We start from the raw sequence: 23,595 nt of genomic DNA on the forward strand, positions 1-23,595 counted from the left end.
GCTGGTCAGGGAGATAAACTGTTAAGAAAAAGAAAGCCTGCAAAGCTTTTGAAGAATGCACTGTTTGTGTTGCACAGTAGCTGGCAGCACAACACAATCTGTCAGCCGTTTGTGGCAGCTCGGAATATAATACAATGCACGGGGAAAATCCTTTGTTTATCCCGTCTACAAATGTGTCAGCTTACACACCGTAAAACGTGACTGTATGCTCCAAAAGCACATAACACAATTCACCACTCAAGAACACGACTTACCTATAATCTTACAAACATGCAGAGTGATTAGTGTGCAGTAAACATACCATATAACTGATATAAAGAATTTAAAGCATCACTGGATCTCACGAGTAGTCAGTCTGCACACCTTGAAATGTATTTAAATTACCGTAAAACTTTATTTGATCAAACACAAGACGGAAGACCAGAATCACAGAATCAAATTTATAATTTAAAATGAAAGCATTTAACACAACAGTAGCAACGGGGCAAACACAGTCGAGGAGTGATTTGGGGAAAAAACAAAACAAAGGGTATCTTTGTTCAGAAAACTAGGACAAAATTTTAGTGTGATTTACGTACTAGCTGAGGTTTGTAATATTTGATTGGCACTGACTAACTTTGTGAAACAATAAAAGTATACAGTGCAAATAAGTGAATACACAAGAACAGATATCTCATCTCGATGTGACGAGGGCGTACACTTGCATTGTTACAGACATACTAGTTATGGTTAGAAAGCTAAATATACACTTTGCCCTTAAGGCGCCAAAAAACAAGGACTACACGATTTAAAACCAATGCACGGAAAAGTTTTCAGATAATGAAAAAAGTGTAAAATTATTCAGTTTTTTCTTACAAAGCATTCGTACTGAAATACTGCAGCTTTCAGCACACGTTTTGGTAAAAGACAATAGAAGTGGCACACTGCATCGTCTGTCTGTATCTTGGGCCTACAATAATAACATAAAACTTTGTCATTACAGCCTTACTGTCACATTATGGTAAACTTAATGCACAGAGATGAAGTCAATCAGATGTACTGTCAGTAAAACCATGAACAATCAAACCATGAAACACAAAGGGTCTCAGCCGTGTGATAAATTAAGTGTGCTGATGAGTGTCCCTCTTTACAGAGTGAAGTCATGCAAAGTGCCGGGCACATGGCTCGTTTTAAAGCACACAGGTCTCGTCACAGTCAGATTGATGGGGCAAGTGTGGGTGACTGCCCTGCGACTTATACTGGACACCCTCTGATCCCTGACTTCTCTCGGGCTTCACCTGGAGGTAGGCCCGGACGCGGTGGTGCTGCGCCACAGCACCGCTGTAGTCGATCACGCGGCACTCGTACGTGCCCTCGTCTGTTGGTTTGACGCTGGAGAGACGGAGTTTGTGGGAGATGTTACTACCGGCCACTTTCACCACCTAATGAGCAGAAAAGATCAAGTTTTCTTGTTTATGTTTAGTTTGGTGAAATGTCAAAAGAGCATCTATCAAGAAATGGAAATGAGTGTTACAAGAGTGTGATTTCTTACATGTCCATAATCGTGATTGATAATGCCTTTAATCAAACATGACTTTTCTAGGTGACAGCTGATTGATACTACATCAAACTTACACTAATTTTAGTGGCACCTCTGACAGTCTCCTCCAAAGGTACGACCTGCACGGAAATACGGATGAAAAGTTAACAGCAGAAAGCGACTGAGGCAGGTTTTTCAAAAAAAATAAATAGATCTCATTCTTAGCAGCATCTCACTGGAGGAACAGGAACAAACACGACTGATGTATCAGTATTTTTTCTTTTAAAGCAAAGGATTACTTGTTTGGATTGCTTTTCTGATGTGTTTACCTTGTTCTCCTTGTTCTCGTCTAGCTGAGGTTTATACGTGTGTGTGTGTTCAAATGTGCATGCACAAGAACACACTCCACAGTGCCAAGCATGTAAGCCTGTGAGCAGGAGAGTTTGCGTGATTGGGTATGCAGAGGCACAGAGGTATTCTTTTGGGCATAGGTATGAATTATGCATGGAGCAGAAAGAGATTTTGAAAATCTATTTCTTTCTCAGCGCCAATTATAGTGTCTAGAGGCACAACAGGGGAGCTCGAGTCCCCCCATGATGGGAGAGAGTCAACCTGTTCCCCCAGTGCTGGCAAATGCTAATCAGCAATTATACCTTGGTTTCCATGCAAGAGGGTTTGTGCCACTGCATTTCCCTTTGACTGATATTCAGTAAGCTTTGGGTTTAGTCCAAGTGGACGTGCCATAAGAAACTGTGTAAAATCTGAAAAAGTGAATGTTAAAACGGATGTTCAGCAATAAAAAAAAGTGTACCATGATTAAGGTTGCAAGAAATGATTTATATAATCTTTGCTTTGTTCTGGATGTGTTGCAATATCAGTTATATATGTACTATTTTGATCCATCTAGTATTTTTTGGAGCCATGAAATAATTTCTAGCTATTTCAGCTGTTAATTCACTACTTTTAAGCTAAAGCAGCCCTGTTTCATCTGTAATTGGAATTAAGATATATATTTTTAACAAATATTTTCTTGTTTAAAGTTAAATATAGGATGGTTGAGTTTAAGTTTGCTGAGGTATTACAGGAGTTTTTCACCTTCACTGGGCTACAGGTGACTCCATCAAGAAATCACTGTACATATACAATAAAGGAACTTCCATTACAGTTGCTTACATTATTAGTGATATAGGGAGGCTTCTCTTGCCACTCTCTATAGTCCTTGATATACCACCACTGGATCTCCAGGGAGTAGGACGGAGAGCCCGCCCCACGGAAGGAACAGGCCATCTCTACATCCTCACCACTGTGTGTCGTGATGTCGTGTGGGACCTCTGTAAACAGTGCTGCAACAGAGAGACAGAGACAGAGAGAGATGGGCTTAAAAGGACAGAAACATTATTTGTCAAAGAGCCTTGTGACAATGTGGCATTACTGCATCACACTCATACATGAGAAAAACTGTAAGCCAAGGACACAGTGTTGGAACTTAAATAAAAATAAAAATAAGGATTCAGGAAAGAGTGGTGTATTCAACCAACCAAGCAATGATTTTATACCGTAGGTCTGTTTGCACTGCAGGATGATAACAGTCATGATCAGGTTGGTGGTAATCAATCAGTTCCTGAATTTGTCTCAGTTTGCTTGGGATGCTCATAGAAACAAACGTGAGGCACAAATAGAAATCTAAAAATGAAACAAAATAAAACACATACACAGCAAAAAGTTGAATACCAAATAAATTAAACCAGTTAGTTAACCAAGGAATACTAAAAAAAAAAAAGAGTGTAGAAGTGAAATATTTTCAGCTGGTTATAGCTGCTCTAAACTGACAAGGAAAAAATACAGAAGAGGGATCATGCTCTCTTATGTTTGGGCTAAAGTAAAAGCAATCAATGCAGCAAACTGACAATTCAATTAGCTTTTCTTTAGATATCAGTGTGCTTTTCAGTTGTTTTGAGTGCATTAATAAAACTGATTATATTATAGGTAAAGCTGACCTACCTAAAGGCTGTGGAGACAATAATTAGGGAATACCTTTTGCATCACAAGCCCACACACGTCTGAGATGTGACAAATGAAGCCCGACTGCAGCAGTGATGGATTTTAAGAACTCATTGTCAATGACTGATAATTTCAATTAAATAAAATTCATTAAATTTGAAAACTTTGACTTATTAGAAGTTACTACATTACTCAGACCTTATACACAGTAATGTGTATAAGGTCTGAGCAGACAAAAACATACTGAACCCAGTCAGTGTAACACAAAATTAGATTTATGCAGCTTTAGAAATTAAATCAATACCAATGCAATTTTGAGGTTACAACCATGAAATGTAATCTAATTTCAGTCAGCTCAATGTTGTGCTGGCAGCGCATTGGCCATTAAAATTAGAATATAATTAATATGCTCCAGAGTAAAAGTATAATGCACATAAAGCATCACAGGTGATGTGTATTGATCAAATGTAAATGTACAGTTCAACATTCACTCTTCCTGTAGCTCTGTTTTGGTTTCTGCCATCACCTGGCAAAACTGTAAAACAAAAGGAAAGGTACTGAAAAACCCATCGCTCTTTGAAGAGCAATAAGGACAAAAGCCATACAGACTATCAGGTAATATTTTAAGTCTTATCGAGAAAATAACAATCTTTCAGAAAAGTGAGTAAGAGAGGAGTTTTTATTATTTGAAACTGATATTCACTCTGCTTTCTGCAAAGATGAAAAGTAGGCTTGATGGGGGAAAAAAGCTGAGAATAGGCAAGCAGAGAGAGGCTTTAGTGCCACTGGACAGACTCCTAAAGCCTCTGTGCCCTTGCACTGCTGCGGTGCAGCCAGGCAGTGGCCTCATTTGTCAGGAGGAGACCTGCTGTAGTTTTGAGACTCTCCGGGGCCAAAAGAGAAAAAGGCAGAAAAGTAGGATAGACACCGGACACTTTGTGACTAAGTTATCTGGTCTGCATGCAAATGTGCAACAGTGTAATCTTGTTTGAACACTTTTTTTTATCCATTTTCCCCAACTATGCATTCAATTTACATACAATTGTAACATTTTTTCATAGGGACACAATATCTCGATATCTGATACACTTTAAAAACACTCTAGAAAAATAGCTACATAAATAACAAATAAATGAAAAGCATGTGTTCTGCCAGTAATGATGCTATGAGTAAGTGGAAACCTGAGGTTTAAATGGTCACTTAAAGAGGAAAGAGCTCACTGCAGAGAGAAGCAAGAAAAGCAAAGACTTACAGTGCACACGTGAGAAACGGAGAATTTTCATTAATGCTCATTTTACTACAAAAAAAGCTCTTTATGTGTTAGGAGTTCTGTCTTCTCTGCAACAGGGGCGAAGCTAAAGGACCAGCACAAACACAAACAAGAGCCACAAACATTACTAGTTTTTCCAAATATTTTAACACTGCCCCCTGGTGACAATCCGCAGCGGCAACTTGCAGACAACAGCCAGCAGAGCCCTGTGTAGCAACAACGCACAACAGTTTTGGTCACCTAAGGGAGTTTACTTCTAATGAAGCTGTGTCGAGAGGCTGTTCTTTGGCACAGAGCAGTTCCGACTTCAACGCTCATATTCAAAAATGACAATCGAAAAAATTACAATAACAAAGACTTTATGCTAATGTTCAACAGTTTTACTGGCATTCAGCACCTCACTTTTGCTTTACCAGAATTAATACTTTAAATGCCATAGCAATTCAATAGTTTTGGAGACTTTTCAGTTTGATTTAAAGAAGTCTGGACTGAAAAAAATGCATTGCAATCCTTACAAAGACTGGTTTCTTGCAGGACTAATGTATTAGTGTATGGGTAGCTTCGTAGCCTTGGATGTCTTATCTCAACACCAAACATATTGGTAAAATAGCTTGTATTGTGTCTCACACGGCCACAGATAATATTGTGTTGCATGGCCCCAAGTGATTTTCTCTATACTGCCCTGCCCTTCAACCACTGCCGTGAATGCAACACATTCAATAGAGACGTTTCCAAAAGGTCCTAACATCCTGCTGTCAGTATTTGCTCAGATAAAAACTGCTTTTACATTGGCAGACCAAAATCATACATATAGACACATTTCCTTTAAGCTTTTGAGAGATCTCCTGAAAGAAATCACTTTAACATTAAAGTACTTAATAAGTTACACTACAATACACTTTATTTATGCTAAAAAAAAAAATAACACTTCAGTCACCAAACAACCAAATATTTCTCTACTGTCTACGTTTCATCACAGCCTAACAATCTAACAGTTAAGATGCCGGCAGATAAAAGGGCAGAAACCGCACTTTCTAATGTATGTGTTGGGCAATATTTCGTGTTAAAACAGAGAACATGCAAAAGGTTCAAGGTTTAAAAATACAAACAGTACAACAATACAAAACATGATGACATGATGAAAGACAAACTATGAATAAACCATAAGTTCCTAGCTCAGGTTGAAATGTCACTGTGGATTGCAGAAATAACAGTCTTAACAAAAGATTCACTAGACAACAGCAAATTCTATCTCCTGACATTTTCAATCGGACACTTTCATTGTAATGCAAAAGTAAAATGCCCCCATAAGAAAAGAAACATTTTACAGACATAAATGTCTTTTATTTTAAACTGCCAGCCTTTATAGAACGTTTCGGGGCAGATCAGATGTGCACAGACAGCTAAACAGAAAAACAATAGGAAGTGCAGATCTATGATAAGCAAAAGGAAACAAAAACTGTAAATGTGCACATTTTCTTCAGATTTTTCTGCACAGTAAGCTGCATCTGCTGAGACAATTTCCCGTTGCACTAACTACCCCTACACTGCCAGTGCAGACTGTAATCACAGCAGGTACAAAGATTAACTGTAACCTGATGGTGCGTGGCTTTCTTGCTAGGAAACCACAATAATTGTTCATTTTGAACAGATCAAGACATTCAGAAATAGCACCTGGGAGAACTTGTGACGACTGTTATAAAGTGAAACATTCCAGAAAATTGTAACATGACAAGGCCGATAACGTCTGGCAAAATAAATAAATAAATATTACAGCCAAGGCATGAAATTAGAGTAGTTACAGAAATTAGAGACATCTACATCTACATATTCTATTCATTCAGCTTTAATAAGACTAAACAAATAATAAGAGAAAAGGAGCAGCTAACCTATTTACTGTCACTCTAGAAGGTGGTGCAAAGATTGACATTTCTGAGAAAAGACATTTTCTTTATGGTTTTATGCCAACGCAGCTACTTTTCATAATACTACAATATGATGCTCTGCAATGAAAAGCACTCTGTAAGAGTATACGTCTCATTATTCAGCAGTGGCAATCTTGCCTCTCAGATCTCTGACGAAGAGCACAGATGTCAGGCAAAACTAATAACAATGTCTTGTTATATTGCGCTTTCAACATATGGTGCTACAACTGAAGCCGGGGAAGGCAGAGAAGTACGTCACGCACAAAATATAAGAGCAAAACAATCAAGGGTGGCATTTCAATCATCTGGGTTTTCTTACTCAATGCAGGTTCTCACACTTTTCTGTCCTCCAGACACAGTATCAACAGCCAGCGGCACAGCACTGCAGCATCTGTCACTTGGAACAGACTGCACTACTGCGGGGGAAAAAAGGCTGTTTGTGTGCGACATACTGTAGAAAGTAAGAAACACAAAGCAAGTAAGCACAAAAAGGAAGGTATGAAATATCTTTAAAAAATAAAATGTTTCAACATAATAAATTATTAATTGACCAATACAGGAGTATCAAAACCCTTCTGTTAAAAGCACTTGGGGAGATGATCCAACAGAGAACACTGCAAAGGCCAATGGAACCAAAATGTAATAAAAAGGTAAGTGTCCCAAGTAATTAATAATAACAGTTTACAGTTCCACTATTCATTCACTCTCTGGTGGAGGCAAGCTACAGTTGTAGCCACAGCTGCCCTGGGGCAGACTGACAGACGCGAGGCTGCCATATTGCAACACCAGTAGTCAGCTGTAGGTGAACTGTCTTGCCCAAGGACACAACGACCAAGAAAGACAGAGCTGGGGATCGAACCAGCAACCTTCCGGTTACAAGATGAGCTTCCCAACCCCCTGAACCACGGTCGCCCGTGTTTTATGTCTAATTAACACGTAAACACTTTTACATCTTCAAGATTTTAAGTCTTTGCTGAAGAGCATAAGCTGTGAAATTTGGAACGCTTCTATTACATGACACGGCATGATAACATTACTGAATGAGCATGAGTAACATATTAGCTGAAGTAAATAACTTTGTAACATCCTAGATACACCATTGTATTTTGTGTATTTTGTGGTGTTTAGTCTGTTTTAATTGAACTCTGGTTAGTTTTCCCCTTTGGTGTGGACACACAACCACAACACAACACTCGCAGGTCATTTACAGAGTGAACATGATTCAACCACAATCTGACCCAACTACCAGGGAAGTTTGCCCAAAACACCTTCCTGTAGCCATGTATGCTTAGCATTCTGGGATACAGCAGGGCCCCACAGACAGTGTTGGGAAGGTTACTTTTAAAATGTATTCCACTACAGATTACAGAATACATGCCCCAAAATGTATTTTGTAACATATTCCAATACGTTACTCAGTGAGAGTGACGTATTCTGAATACTTTGGATTACTTGACATTAGGTAAGGCTGCACTTTTTGCAGCGATCTCGTATAGAAAGCTATTCCGTGTGTATATAAAACAGGTCCGCGGCTCCAAGCCGTAGTAAAGGGACCTCTTGCTAATACGTCAGGTTCCGTGTCAGGCTTGTAGCAGAAAACTAGCTTTACTTTGTTGTCTGGGTCAAACATATCTTTTTAAAATTGCATTTTGTTAACTTTTGACTGTTTTTGTTTTATACCTTGTGAAGCACTTTGTGATCTTTTATCTAGAAATGTGCTATATAAATAAAATTTTACTTACTTACTTACTTAGCTAACGAGAGAGAGAGAGAGAGAGGCGTTGAAAGGCTCACAGACACATAAAGGGTATGGCAGTCCATTCTCCCTGCAACACGGACTACACTGCCCATGAGGCTACATTCTTTAGGGCTATGCCTCTAACACTCTGTCTTCATATTAAATCATTTTTTGAACAGTAATTTTTAAAAATATTTCCTCACGTCATTATGAGACACGAGATTGAGACACAGGCATTTGAGCCTCTTAATGCGTGTTTTGTTTGGGTTTCCACAGGCGTTGAATTACCAAAAATAGAGAGAGCATAGCCTAAGATATGAAACAGGAAAAGACCGCCATGTAATCCATTTATTTCAACAAAGTAACTGTTTTCTGAATACCACCTTTTTAAACGGTAACTGTAACAGAGTACAGTTACTCATATTTTGTAATTTAAATACGAAACAGCGGGACATGTATTCAGTTACTCCCCAACACTGACCATAGATGTCCAAAGGTCAGTACAGGCTAGCAATTAGCTATGAAATGGACATGGATTCTCCATGGTTTCCAGAGGTCTGTAACACGTCACCTTCTTCCTGAATTTTCCTTTGTTGCTCGTGCTTCAGCCACATGTGGCCAACAAGTGGACTGGAAATTCTCACGTGGTTTTTAATGATGTATCTTGGTTTGCTCATCTACTGGTTGTGAAAGGATTACATAAAAATGCTAAAAATAATACTTTTTTTCTTTTTATCTAAATAATAGTTAATGATTAGCCAGTCAGAGTATCAAAACAGTAGCACACATATTTAGGTCAGCTTTCAATCAGACTCATGCTGAACTGGTGTTGGCTTTAACAGTCTAACTGGTTACATTGGAAAAAACCTTTTATTGAAACAGTTCTTTAAAATTAAAATCAAAATAGAGAATAAAGGAGAACTCTTGAAAAATGACCAGTTCTGAGTGTCCACAGCCATTTGAAGCCACAGCATCCGATGTCAAAGTCAAGTCAAGGAGAAAGCTGCATGGGTAGTCCTCGCGTCCAGAGCTACAGTACCAGCACAGGCTTATACCTGCAAGGTAATTCCTGCACTTTTCCACTTCCCCTGCCAGCCAATAAGACCCTGAATCTGTAAAGGTAAGATTTTTTTCCTTCAATTTTTAACCTCTTTCTTTTCTTTTAAATCCTTTGCCTTCTCTCTGCTTGTCTCTCTCACTAGCCCACCGACATCTTTCTTAGAAGTCTACCCCCAATTGTTGAAAACAATAGCATCTTTACTCTCCTATCTCCCTGTTCCTATTACCCTTTCATTTTTACTTTCTACCTATTAAGTATCCTTTCTCACTTTCATTCCTCCTTTTATTCGGTTCCCCTTTGCACTTTCCGCTCGCTGAGTGGGCAATATGTGTCTGCTGGCGTTCTGGTGTCTGGCATAAAGAGATTCTTCCAACAGTCTCAAGAGTAGCTCACTACATCTCCTGGAGCCTTGCCCACTGGCTTTGGCAGGTGTTCAGCATCCTGGGAGAATTACCCTGTGTGTAACTCGCTGTGTGGCTTCAATTCAGCATACTGTGTGTGTGTGTGTGTGTGTGTGTCTCTGTCTGAATGTAGCTATGTAGAATTGAAACACATGTTAAAAAGGTGCAACGCATTATTTCTTTGCCACAAGTTGACCACGTTCAGCCATGTGTTTCTGCTGCATGTTTTAATGCACACGTGTTCCCAATACAACAAAATCCCAGCTGAGGTAAAGGCAGAGAATAACAAGGCTTCTAAATCATCCTGCAGCATTTAACATCCATAAGCGTTGTCTTTATTTAACACACACACACACACACACACACACACACACACACACACACACACACACACACACACACACACACACACACACACAAATTGCCCAGAGAATCACAACAATTCAAAAAAGATGAAAGGATAAAGTAAGAAATCCTTTACTAGATAGACGAGAAGAAAATGACAAATGGAAATAAAAAAAACAAACAAAAGTCAGTAATTTCTCACATTATCTCCTGGAAAAATAACAGAAAAATATCATCCTTTCATCCATCCATTTTCTGCTACTTATCCAGGTTCAGGTTGCAAGGGTAGCCGTCTCATATATGCATATATGTCCAGACCTCACTCTGCCCTGGCCAAACCAACCAACCAACAGATGTAATATCTTGTCTAGCCCAGGACTTCCTCCTATGCCTGGAACACCTCATTTAGGAGACATCCAGCAGGCATCCGGGTGAGATCCTCAAGCTACCTCACCTGGCTCTTTTCAGAGCAGAGGAGTAGCAGCTGTCCGCAAAGCCCCTCTCAAACGATCAAGGTCCTCACATAACCTCTGATGAGCCCAGGCACTCTTTCGAGAAAGATAATTTCTGAATTAAGTAGTATCCTTCAGTTACCACTCGAACCTCGTGAGAAAGGTGAGAGTAATTCTGGCTTCTAATCAGTGATCCTACACTATAATGTATGAGATGTTTCAAGGTAGCTTTTCTCGAGGGTTTGTTGAGCAAACAGCCTAAGAATTACAACTATTGGTCATAGATTCAGGCGTTATCACCAATATAAACTCAATATGCAGTATTGATTTTAAATACAATACACTTTGGTTTGGTGCTACAATATGTATAAATATTACAGTGTACATATAAATCAAATACATTTACTTGTATACCATTTTTATATATGTGGTCCATGCAGGTATAGTGCTTTTGTGTTCTCTAAGTGAGGAAATCGCATAACTGGCATTTAATCCAGGTGAATTTCAAACATAGCTAAATGTGTTTCACACAAAAGGTGTATATAAATATCTATAAATTCTTGTGCAGGGCATACCACGCTTCTCATCCTATGACAGCTGGGATAGACTCCAGCCCTCACGTCACATTAAACTGGATAAACAGAATGGTTAGATGGATGAATCTCATCATCCACTCTGTTACTGCATTACATTTTTATACACACTCAACATTTCTTTATCCATTTCAATTTAAGAGTCCTCTAGATTTTCACTGGACAAACTGTCAATTCCTAATGAGGATTATTGAAGACATATGGTATTCAAGATTATCTATGAATGTGGCATTAATCCTTGACAACTGCTTATTACACCGCACCAGAGATTACGTGAAGGAGAGACAAAGACGCATAAGTGAGGCTGACCGTCGTACCTTTTTCTAAAGAGGAAGACAGAATGACAGATGTTATACTGATGATTTTATGATCTGTTCATTCTAATATTTGACCATGTAGTCTGCTATAGTTTAATGATATATGTAAACTATCTCTGTGCCCTGCTTACACAGGAGCCACAACTCAACAATGCATGTCCACACATTGTCAGTGTACTTAAACACATTACACCTGTACAGCTGTGGTGGTGTATCATAGCAACAATGTTTCAAACAAGAGAGAGTGCAGTCTATTTGCATATAATCCTCTATGCTGCTACATTAAATCTACATTAACTACTGAGTTATAATTATGCTTCCCCCAATTTCACAACGAACTAATGGATAGTGTTTCTTCATTTTCTAACAAAGAGCTTTTTTACTTGATTTTGACATACTGACACTTTCTGAGTATGTGCAGTCAGTCTTTTTCCACATCACCATTTTTTTTAAGTCCATAAATTACAGAGAATAAAGACATTTTTCTATACTTTTGTAAGTGAAATTTCATTTTTTTTAATGCAAGGACTGGAAACACAGAATTCAGCTTTTACAGATTTGACTTTACACACCAATCTCAAGAAAAAAATTAAATCAAAGGACAAAAAAAGCATCTGGGTGAAAATTAGATTTCACACTATAGTTCAACCGACTCAGCAACTCAATTGTGCGCATTCTGCTTTATGTTCAAAATTTATGATGAACCTTAATTGTTGTGACTGCAGGCCTGATGATCAAATGTATGAGGGGAAAATTTCACATCAAGAAAGACACGAGTCACAGAGATCATGAACTTTGCGGACAGAGGGAATTGACCACAATAAATGAGAATATTTCACCTGTATTACGTGTACATTTCCTTCATTCTCACTTAAATGATTGTTGACAAAAGTATAAGCAATATCCAGTGTTTGCTATTCGATAAACTCAGGCCCTTTGTCAGGGTTTGACTGTCCATCTGACAGTTGTCAAATTGCATTCCTGTTAGCTATGCAGGAGCCCTTCTCAGCCCTGCCTGTGAAACATGACTTGTTGACAAACAAACTGTCTGCTGGTGTGCGCAGTGCCAGTGTCAGGCCGTAACAAGCCTGCTCAGCAGACGTCCAACTGTTTCCTGACTTTAATCACACAAGCATCACCAGAAATCAATCGAATAACCTTGGTAGAATGCTAAATCAACACAAAAGCTGACTCCGTTCGTGGACTTTCACGGCCCTGAACTGGCTGAGAGTACAATGAGAGCGTGTACTTCTGAAGTGGATATTGACTCCCAGGGAAATCTTAAGCACACTGGGTTGTCTCATTTATAACGCTATATAGCTGGCAAGGAGTGAGCTTGTCTGGCCTGGCCTTGTCTTAGTATGGATTTTCATAAAGGCAGTACTGTCAGAACCATCTTTTAAGCAGAGGCAGGGGGACGCTTGTCTGAAGATGCAAAGTACAGTACATGCATTTTTAAAGTGGCCCTCCTTGCCATTTTTTACTTTATTGCTTAGAGAGCAATGATAGAAGTGAGACCATGAGAACACTGGAGCAGCTGCTCTCTAGCCACCAAAGACTCATTAAAAATGAAAAAGGGGGGAAATAATGAAAGAAAACAATCCAGTGGAGGACATAAATATATAAACAAAGGCAAATATTTTGTTCATGCCCTACAGAGACCATACTTTTCCAGTAATGGTAAATATTTTTCATCTTCAGGTCCAAGGCAAAACAAGAGGGATCAATCCAGTATGAGTGGCAGTGTAAGGTCAATGCATCGATCCTCTCTTTCTCTCCCTCCCTGTTGTGGAGCAGCTTGAGCCGTATGAGGATGACTAAATTACAGGCGCCTCATTAGCATGGATGAGAAGCAAGTGTGACAGCCGTATCTTTCCTTGTCCATGCTTGTGTACTTGTGTGAGCAAGAGAGAGAGAGAGAGAGCGAGGAGGCTTGCAGTGTAAGCTTGTCAGCACCCCTGAAAGCTTCTGTTTTTACTTTGTGAAACCATTAAAGGATAGGGTGTATGTTATTCTATATTCCTCTCACTGCCAGTTACTTGAAGAGACAAAAACCAGCAATCAGTTGTTTTTTCCTTTTCTTGTATTTAGGGATGTAGACCTGGTCAAGATGAAGTTTAAACTAGAGGTGATTTAAGTGACTGTGTCGTTGTCTGTACCAGGCTCTGGCATGGTATTTTAAAAACTGCAGATCTGGTGGGATTGCCCCATACACTCGCCACACAAAAAGGAGAAAATATCCATTGAGCTACAGTTCTTGGGTGAAAATGCCTTGTAGATGACTGAGATTAAAGAATGGCTAGCTGCTTCGAAGTAATTGGAAGCCAATAACTAAAATAACCACTTGGTACAACCAAGGTATTCACCAGAGCATTTCTGGACATGGGACATGAATTTTGAAGCAGATGGGCCAAAAGTTGGACAATAGAGGACTAAAAAATGCTGCCTGCTGCAATGAATCTGCATTTCTGCTGCAACATTAAGATGTTGGGGTCACAAAGTGACACAAACAATATGAAAGCTTAGATCCATCCTGCCATGTATCAACAATTCAGGCTGCTGAAAAAACAGTGTCACTGTGTATCATGTCAGTCTTGTCCTTTTTCAGCTGCTCCCGTTAGGGGTCACCACAGCAGATCATCCGTTTTCCATTTCTCCCAACCCGGCAAGCACCTGCATGTCATTTTGACAGCACACCGATTAAGTCTCCTCTTTGGCCTTTCTCTTTTGATCTTGACTTGTTTCTTCTTCAGCTTCTTTCTCCCAATCAATTTAGTCTCTCTTTATTTCTCCCATATCCAAACCAAGTCAATCTCACCTTTCCCACTCTGTGCCTAAACTGGGACTTTACATACTAATTCCTAATTGTATCACCCTAAATGCAAATCTTAGAATAATATCAGTGTAAAATATGTATTTCAGGAAGTAAGCACAAAAATAAGATTATGATGCAATCTAAAGAGGCCTTAATGGTGTGGCTGAATTTAGAGAGATAAAGTATAATGATTGACAGCAGGCTATACTTGACTGTTGAGAAAACTCGGCCAAGGACCACAGTGGTTATGTGGCTCGTCTGAGCCCATCTCCAGGGCTGCTTTCATGTGTCAGTCCAGTCCTACAGAGAGATATGAGAAATGATGCCTGGTAGCTGGAGGAATTGTAGAAATCCTTTTCTAAGTTAAGTGCAAACATTTTTCACCTGAAAAGGTGCTGCCTTACAGGGACAGCTAGTAAAATCGGGTTCATTAACTCAATGGTGCCATTTGAGTCACATCTATAGGGCACTGTAGAGAAGAAACGAATCATTAAGAAGAAGAAAAAGCTGTAAATACCAAGACACAAAAACCCAGATAAACAACATAACTTCGACCAAGGTGAATGTAAATAGCCCGTGAACAGAAACCCCCTGAGAGAAGGGATTTCACTAATTTGATGAATGGGTTTAATAATCAGGGAAGCCCCGAGGGAATCGTGGGTGAAACAACAAGAAGCTGCAGCAATAAAGAGACCTGCTGCAGATACAGATATTTATCTTGATCTTAGAAAGCTTTAATCCTGCATACAAAAAACGCCTACTGAGAGTTCTGTTAGATCGATGAATACAAGACAACCTTTAGAGATTATCGCACTTTCAAAACATCTTTTAAGTAGTCAATAGCTACTTTTCTTAAACCTGTATACATATATAAAATAAATATTAGGATCACCTAGGATATTACGTCAAGAGATTTCTGTACAACAGTTACAGTACAAGTGACAGCAAATAACCAAGTGTGGGAAATAATTATACTGATAAACAAAAAAATTGCCAGAAAGTCAATAAAGCTGTATTTGGTCCAGAATCAGCTCTGGGGCAAACAGAAAGGTATGTCCTTTGGGAAATTATCATTTACTGCGAGACCTTCAGCCTGAATTCAAGGTGGAAGTTAAAAATAATGAAATAAGGATGGAGCCGGGATTCAAGCAAGCAGCTGTCCACCTTTTGCCACTGATACACCGGGCTTACGGACTGAATTTTTCATAGCCCTTGGGACGCGAGACACGGAGGCTATTTCTGCGTTTCCTCCCAGTATGTGGCTACATGAAGTATCACGTATTGTTGACAACACATACCAGGGCTCTGAGGCATTTTCGAGATTGCTCACCGTACTCCATCTGGAGTCCACAGTAATGAAAGACAACATTATGTTCCTTTCTTCTATGTCGCCCTTGAGAGCCTTTAAGTAACGGTGTCTGTGTTTTCCTTGAGTAGAGTGCAGGAGCCCTTGCTTGGCATGTCCTGTCTACACAGTTTCAATGAACTAAACAGGACATTGAATTAAGCTGCTACATTTTCACGTTACTTTTTCTTGAATTGAAAGTAGACATATAATAATCTGTTTAATATCTGAATCATAACACACAGAGCTTGTTAAAGTAGAATATTCACTATTGTACTATATTTTCTGAACCCTCTTTATCAAAAAAAAAAAACAACAAACTTGAATGTGCACTTTGGTACACTGGGATTGTCACAATACTAATATTTAAAGCAACCCAGGAAAATACTTGATAGAACAGAGACAAAAAAAAAATCTCAAAAAATTAAGAGCCCTTTTTAAAAAAAGTAAGGATTAGAACGATGGAAAGAATAACATCAGTGATAATACTAGTTTAAGTTGACTGATAATTGCAAGCTTTAAATGTATTATTAATAATAAAAATAGTAAATAATTATCATCATCATCATCTTACTATAACGATGCATTCCTGTTCCCAAACTGCTCCTACACACAAATGATTTTTATAGCACTCAAATCCTTACAAATGATATATTATGTGTAGTAGCTGTTCTCAAAATCAATGCCAACATTACGTGTACGTGGCTGGATGCAAATACATTTTGCAGGTGCATATTGGGGTAACTTTTCTCATGCACAACTGTAAATAAGTGTTCATTAAAATGATCAAGCTAATAATGTGATTCAGTTGTCTTAATATATAGCTTGCAAAGAAGAAGAAATACATGTATTTTTTGTTTGGTGTTTATGAAAAGCTGTTTTGGCCATCTGACTAGATACAGTGATATAACGAACATAAAAAAGAATAACATGACAAATTTACATTCATGTCTGTGTTGTAATGCATGAGCAAAGCAAAGAATAACTGTCTGCAGCACAGATTTTTGCTGGTAATAATAATAATAATAAAACTTTATTAATATAGCACCTTTAAAAAACAACATTAGGAAGTACTTCACGAGACAAGACAGGAAATAAACAGCATATAAAACATTTAAGAGGAGATAAAGATGAAACATTAGGTATAACAATACAGGCAGCACAGGGAGATTAAAAGCGATGAATGAAGACAATTAAAATTAAAAAACAAGTAAATTAAAAGCAAATATAAAATAAATTAAAAATCCCTAGCAGAAGGTGATAAAGCAATTACAAAGGACAACATAGAAATAACTCAGAATGGAGGATCAGAGAAAGCCTACTTATGAAAATGCGTCTTTAAGAGATTTAAAAGACAAAAGTGAGCCATTCAGGTCTTCTCAGGGAAATTGTGGGGTAACTAGCCTTCGCTGAGGACCTCAGGTTAGACCAGGAGTGTACAATTTCAGGAGATCGGAAATATACACTGGTGCCAGTCAACAATAACATTATAAAACCAATTCAAGACATAATAGTAGGCCAATGAAGAGAAGTATTTAAATATAAAATAGAAGTATTTTGTTCATTTTGGTTCTTAAAATATACACGTCAAATATTTTAAGATGACCTAAAATAGTACCAAAAAATGTTTCCACAGGTGTCGCCACTGTGGATGCATGTTTCATTTGGCAAAGCACTGGATGCACTTCCTGATGCAACACTCCCAATAATCAAGGCTTGGGACCAGCTCTGGGAATGCACTAGCTGGTGACCCCCTGTGGCTGGATTTGTGGCTGTCGAGTAATTGCTAATAGTGAAGCAGCTCATGTTAATATACACACCAGTTAAGATAATGACAACTGTTCACTGCTTAATGTTGTTGAAAACGGAGCTTTTCTGAACTCTCGTAATTCCTCCTCAAGTGTTGTTCAGTGTTACGAACATCACCTACTTCACAGACAATTTTTCATATGCCAAAGGCATCAGGTAAAATGATCAATCTCTTGTCATCGTAATGAACCTTTTCACTGTTGTTAGCATTTAATTGGGCAAATCACAGTCGGTTATTGGAGGAAAATTAGCAGCAGATGAATCTATAATTAAAACAATCCCAACAGCTTTTTTTTCCATGAGAAATTCTTTGTTATATTTAAATTTTTATTAATAGTCTTAATTTATTAAATAAAATATGATATTTTAATGTAGCTACAAGTACTGAAAGTCGATTGTTCAAAGCTTAATTTTTGTTTGACTTGAATGTCCGTAAAGTCAGGTAGGTTTCACAGAAATATCAAGACAACTGATTGATATTTTTTTTCTTACAGATCAGAGGAGATTTCTGTATCACCAGTCATCACTTCAAGTCACGTTGTGTTACACACACTCTTGTTTCACTGCCCTTCTGTTTCCTACCAAGCCTCCACCAGCACCCTCTGCTGTGACAGCATGACTGTGCAATCTGTTGCCCCCCACCTCCTGCACTGTCAGAGCTCCATCAAATTAAAAGCCAATGCAAACTGACTGAGCTGGCTGTCCTCATTAAGAGGACACCAAGCAGAGGACTGGGTGAGGATCCTAGCCACTTTGGAAGCCTAATGAATTGGTACACGCCCCCACACTGTGAAGGTAGTGCACTCACAGAGCAGGATGAGCATTGCCAAAGAACACTAACACTGCAGCATCTTATGCTAAAATTGAAAGGCTTCCAACATGTCTCCCATCATCATTATCATCACTTCCTGTTATAAGTTACCCCCGAGACCTCCCCCATGCATAACATCACTTATTACAGCTTCTGTCGCTTTCCTTACTGCTGACACTTGACCTTCAAGTACTTATGGCAGGTAAGAGTCTTATTCTGATGCATGTGGCATACAATGGGGTGAAGCTCCTGATCCATTGAACGTGTTTGTCTTCAGACAGAACATATAATTTTGCGTTGCAGGTGATTCAATCTACACTTCAGCTCAAGTGGAAACTGGGGTGCAAGGGCCAGATGCACTTATCTGAAACAAATGAGTCAGGGCTAAATCTAACAAGCACTCTCCAGAACTGTGCATCCAGCCTCTCTGCTCTGCATGAAGGCTCGGCTTCCCTCTGCTTGAGCCATTTATCAAAGAGTCTGATTACAAAGAAAAGAAAAAAAAATCTTATCTAACCACAAAGGATAGTACAACTCTGTTTTCTGGTGGTGAAGCTGATGTTGTACAAATATGACAGTAGAAAGCTTCTAGGTTGTTTTCTCAACATAGTTTTTCATTCTTGTTAAACACACGGAGGCGTTCCTTCTTTTTTTTGCCTGGGAAACAGTATTAATGGCAACACTACAGTCGATTTTAATTTGCTTCCTTTGGGAAAAATGCTGCTGATTTTCTAACCTGTCCAGTACAGTCCATCCTTGTGACGCCGCTGCAGAATTTATAGTTTGTCAAGTCAAAGCTAAAATGCTAAACACAGCAAGCTGAAGGCAAACCACGCAATTTAATTATGTAACAGTAAGGTTAGGAGGTGCAGGAGAAAGGTGAGATTGCTATTAGCTATAAATGATAATTCTGTTCAAAATTTCACAATGTATGAACCACAGAAAACGAAATCAGTTGTTTTTCACATTGAAATAAATTATTAGAGCTGGTAAAATAAAATATAACAAATAATGAAACAGTGGTTTCAGTGACTATGACCTGAAAATATGCATTCAAACGTGCAGGTAAACATTAAATGTTTCAGTCTGAAGTAGGTTTTATCGTTGCCCAACAGATCCTGCTGTTGACGGTGCAAGGGTAGACACTTATCTAAAGGGAAGGGAATTTTAATGTAGGCTTTTACATACCATTTTTATGTTAGCACAGGTACAGTACAGCAATCCCAGTGAAACTACAATAAGTCATGTGTTATTCTGTGAAATACCAACCTAGAAGGACAACCGGACGACTGCAAACTTACAATTTTTTAGCCAGTTCTAAGTATGAAATATGGCAAGTTACTTGAGTAACAGGGCATCTCAAGCCTCTACCCACATCCATAAAATGCACACAGCACAGTACAAGAACTTCATTCTCCTCTGGGTGAATACTAAAGCTGTATTTTGTCCTTTAAAACACATAATGTGCACATCCTTTTGCACTTGTGTTTTACTTTATAGTGTTAGATTTTATTTTGTTGTACATCAGACTAAATCTTCAGTCCACCCTGGGTTTAATTTTCCGTATGTTGAACTACTCTGGTAAGCCTTGTCAATTTGAACAGCTCACACAGTGTGCTGTTGGATTTGTAATTCATATCTACTTTTTCATAACTCTACAGTTCTTGTTTAGCAATATTAATTAGCATTATTATTTTATACTTTTTGATGAAATACAACTCAAAATAAAGTTTTCAGAGACACAGATTTTCTAAACTGTCTTAAAATGAAACATTAATACACCACTGTAGTGGTCCCAGTAATGGGCAGGCTACCATCTCACTGCAAAACTGATTTTCGAAGGGTGCCCTACACTGCACACCATCCCATCCAATCTCTCCTCACATTTTCTGTCCCTCTGTCTCTACCATCACCTATTGACTTGGGAAAAAAGACATTACCTAAAATAATTAGGAATACTGTATGAAATTACTAAAAACAAGACGTTTGGTTGGGGGTGTTGTGCCTTGGGGAAAGACCTGAGTCAGTTATGTGTAAAGTAAAATTTAACAAAAATAATGTACTTGTCAGACCAAAGAGCAATGCATGGTTAAGAAATGAAGAAATGAAAGATGACTGACTTTATTACAGTTTATACTAGTCTCACATTTTCTCTGATATTAAAAAAAAACATTAAAAATGTTTATTTTCCGCTGACATTTAAGGATATGTAAACATTTACCAAAGTTGCAGCATCTATTTTGTGAGTGTGTGTTTGTGTGTGCTACAATAATTATACACACAAACATTTTGAAGACACTTTAGTAAGAAGACATTATGATGAAACACCTGCCTGGCTTCAAAAGCCTTTGTCCTGCCCCTGCTTGTTGTTAACCTAAGTGTGTGTGTGTGTGTGTGTGTGTGTGTGTGTGTGTGTGTGTGTGTGTGTGTGTGTTTGCGCTTTTAATGAGTAATGAAAAACAAGTTTCATATACAGGGATATTAAAATGCTCAAACATGGTCGAGCACGTTGGTGTAAACACAATAAAACATGATGAAAGTGCACAACTCATTGTTTAATTTAGCCCCACACACCCCATCCGTAATGTATATGAACTAATCACTGACATCAAACGTTGTTGTTCACTAAACCCCACCCAAACACTTAAGAGTCAATGCAATGAGAGCTTCACTCTCCCACTCCAACAAACACACTCATTAACACAACTTACCGTTCCCAGAGATGTGATTATCCACCTCTCCGTGTCCGTCGTTGAGAGCTGCATTAAGTTGAATGTAAAGTCCCGCGTACTGTAAAAGCCCCATTATCACTCCGAAAGCTCCCATTGCTTCGGCCGGTATTTAAAACAGTTGTATGAAATTTTCACGTTAGATGGAGAGCATCGGTAACGATATATCCCCACCGGCGCAGAGCAGCCCTTGCAGACATACAGCTGGAGCTGGAGGACAGAGACTCGGAGACCCGCTCGGCTGTGAGAGGGAGGAGATGATGCGGCCAGCGCGGGCGGAGGGAGAAGCAGCGTGTAAACAGGTGAGGCGGCTCACCCCGGGACAGTCAATTAGGCGGAGGGATCTGACAGAGCCCTTACTGTCGTTTTAAGTTTATCCCACACCCCCATTTTTGGACACCCTCCTCACTCATTTCATCTACACAGGTTAGATAATTGCCCTCAGTAAACATATTAATGTATATTTAACGTGGCGGTTGAAAAGGTGGGATTTAATTGTTTCATGCTAAGTGTTTTATGTATGCTGAGGGTGTTTGGTGTGTTTTTAAACTGGGTATCCTTGCTAACCCTTGAAGTTAAAGGAATAAAAGTAGTTCCACTTTGAGAAACGTCCAAGTTAGGAGGGCGTTAACATTAATGGTGCTTTTAAAAAATGCTATAAGTGTTTCCTTTATGCACTAAGAGTAATGTTTGATCATTGTTTACACTGATAAAACACTCTGCATACAAGCTTGTATACAGGCTTTGTTACTAGCTGGGTGATGCCAGCTAGCATGCTATTAACTGTCTCAGAAAACTGCAAAGAAACTACGTTTTTGTAATATTTTTCTGTAATATTTTTGTGTTCGTATGGTCTGCATTAGTGATCATGTCAGTGTTTCTGACTGTGCTTTTAGATTGACCTACACATGACACAGAGGTGGCATGTGAGCCTGTGTTGAGCTGTCCAGGGCTGACAGAACAAACGCAGTCTGGGCTCAGTGAAGAGACAAGTGGCCTTTAGCCAGTCTTCTTTCCTTCCCAGTTTGACAGCCAGATGAGTCACATTAGAGCTGAAGGACGACGCTCTGATATTGGAGACATAGAGACAAGAACATTCTGTTCTGTTTTCAATGATATAGGCTACCATATTTTTTTTTAACAATAACAGAAATAGCAAGAAATGCACCCCTTCATGCTGAAGACACGAACGCTTTTAATATTTCACAGGGCTTTTCATATTAAGAGGACATCTTCCATCTGCTCCAAAAAGTCAATTCTGCTCTTATTTTACTTGATTCAGCAACAAACAAGCGCACAATGCAAAGTAAGAAAATTACGATATGGTGCTAAGAGGCCACTGCATTACTCTGAGAGGTATAATCCCTTCACATTTAGCTTCACACATGCATATGCATTTGTTTTTGAGTGTGTAATTAATTATTATCAAAGGCAAGGGAGCCCTTTATCCCTCTTACTTTGATCCATCTGCGCGAGAGCCTGACACGTGGAGCTCACAGCATGCATTTTAAATTTTCTGCAGAGGGTGGAATATTTTTCTTTAAATTAAAGTTTGAGCACGTTTAAACTGTTATTTTTGATCACTCCTTATTGTATGAGTTGTAATAGAGTCATGTGGGGACGTAAAATCAATTTCGTCTGCTTCAACTTTAATGAGGTATTTAATATCAAGGCACCTTCTGTCATCTCCTGGTGTCAGTAATACTGGAAAATGATTTATTTGCTGTTAAGACATTTGGGACATCCACAGCTTAAAGCCCTTTTCCCTCGAAATATGAGCATGAGCAGACAGCACCATTTAAGGAGCTTAGATATAATTTTGCCGCTACAAAAGAAAACCAGTTAACCTTAGAGGTCTTTGAGAAACCCTGCCATTTTCACAATGCACCAGCTGGTCGAAAGAGGCTCATATAGCTATTTATTCTTGCTCTTGGCTGATGGTGCCTTCTGGTCTCCTCCTGTGGCTGTAAGCTTGGCTCACAAGCCCCGAGAATCGAGGGTGAAATTGAAGCTGATGTATGCAGACGTTAGCCTCTAAGATGGACACAACACCTGCCTGGTAGCTGTGAGATCAGCACCTCTCTAGCACTAACTGCCTCAGACAGCCCCAGCTAGAGATGAGGAGAAAATGCCTGTGTGTGCTTGTGCCTGTGCGCGCGTTTGAGATGATGGGCCCGTTAAATGTAAAATGAAGGGAGCGAACTGGGAGTGTGACTCAACCAGGGAGTGGATTTCAAAGCCAACAGCTTCCACAGAAGCGTCATGACATCCATTATTTATTCACTTCACTTTGACACATTCAGTTCCTTCTTTTTTACCTGCTGCTTTTAGAAAGGGAGCCTGTTTCTCCTTATGAGCAAACTATCATAATCAACAGAGATTGTAATGCACAATACTTGCTCTCAATGGGATAAATTTAATTATGTTCAGACCATTAATTATATTTAAATGCTTGCTTTTTTGTA

At 38.9% G+C, this 23,595-nt stretch overlaps 1 protein-coding gene across 1 annotated transcript; it reads right to left on the minus strand.

Annotated features, from left to right (window-relative positions):
* Positions 1-426: 426 nt before the first annotated feature.
* On the minus strand, positions 427-21,440 carry LOC147330233 (V-set and transmembrane domain-containing protein 2-like protein). Its single transcript, XM_086294190.1, has 4 exons — positions 21,113-21,440; positions 2,693-2,862; positions 1,615-1,659; positions 427-1,421 (listed from the first exon to the last, which is right to left on the minus strand). Exons 1-4 carry the CDS (start codon positions 21,225-21,227, stop codon positions 1,170-1,172), a joined length of 582 nt encoding a protein of 193 aa, XP_086150316.1. The 5' UTR covers positions 21,228-21,440; the 3' UTR covers positions 427-1,169.
* Positions 21,441-23,595: the final 2,155 nt, after the last annotated feature.

The sequence above is a fragment of the Aulonocara sp. 'chitande type north' Nkhata Bay genome, linkage group LG5 (assembly GCF_057382095.1).
Source record: "Aulonocara sp. 'chitande type north' Nkhata Bay isolate Kocher_YH1m ecotype deep benthic linkage group LG5, A_spYH_male_GT1.1, whole genome shotgun sequence".
NCBI lineage: Eukaryota > Metazoa > Chordata > Actinopteri > Cichliformes > Cichlidae > Aulonocara > Aulonocara sp. 'chitande type north' Nkhata Bay.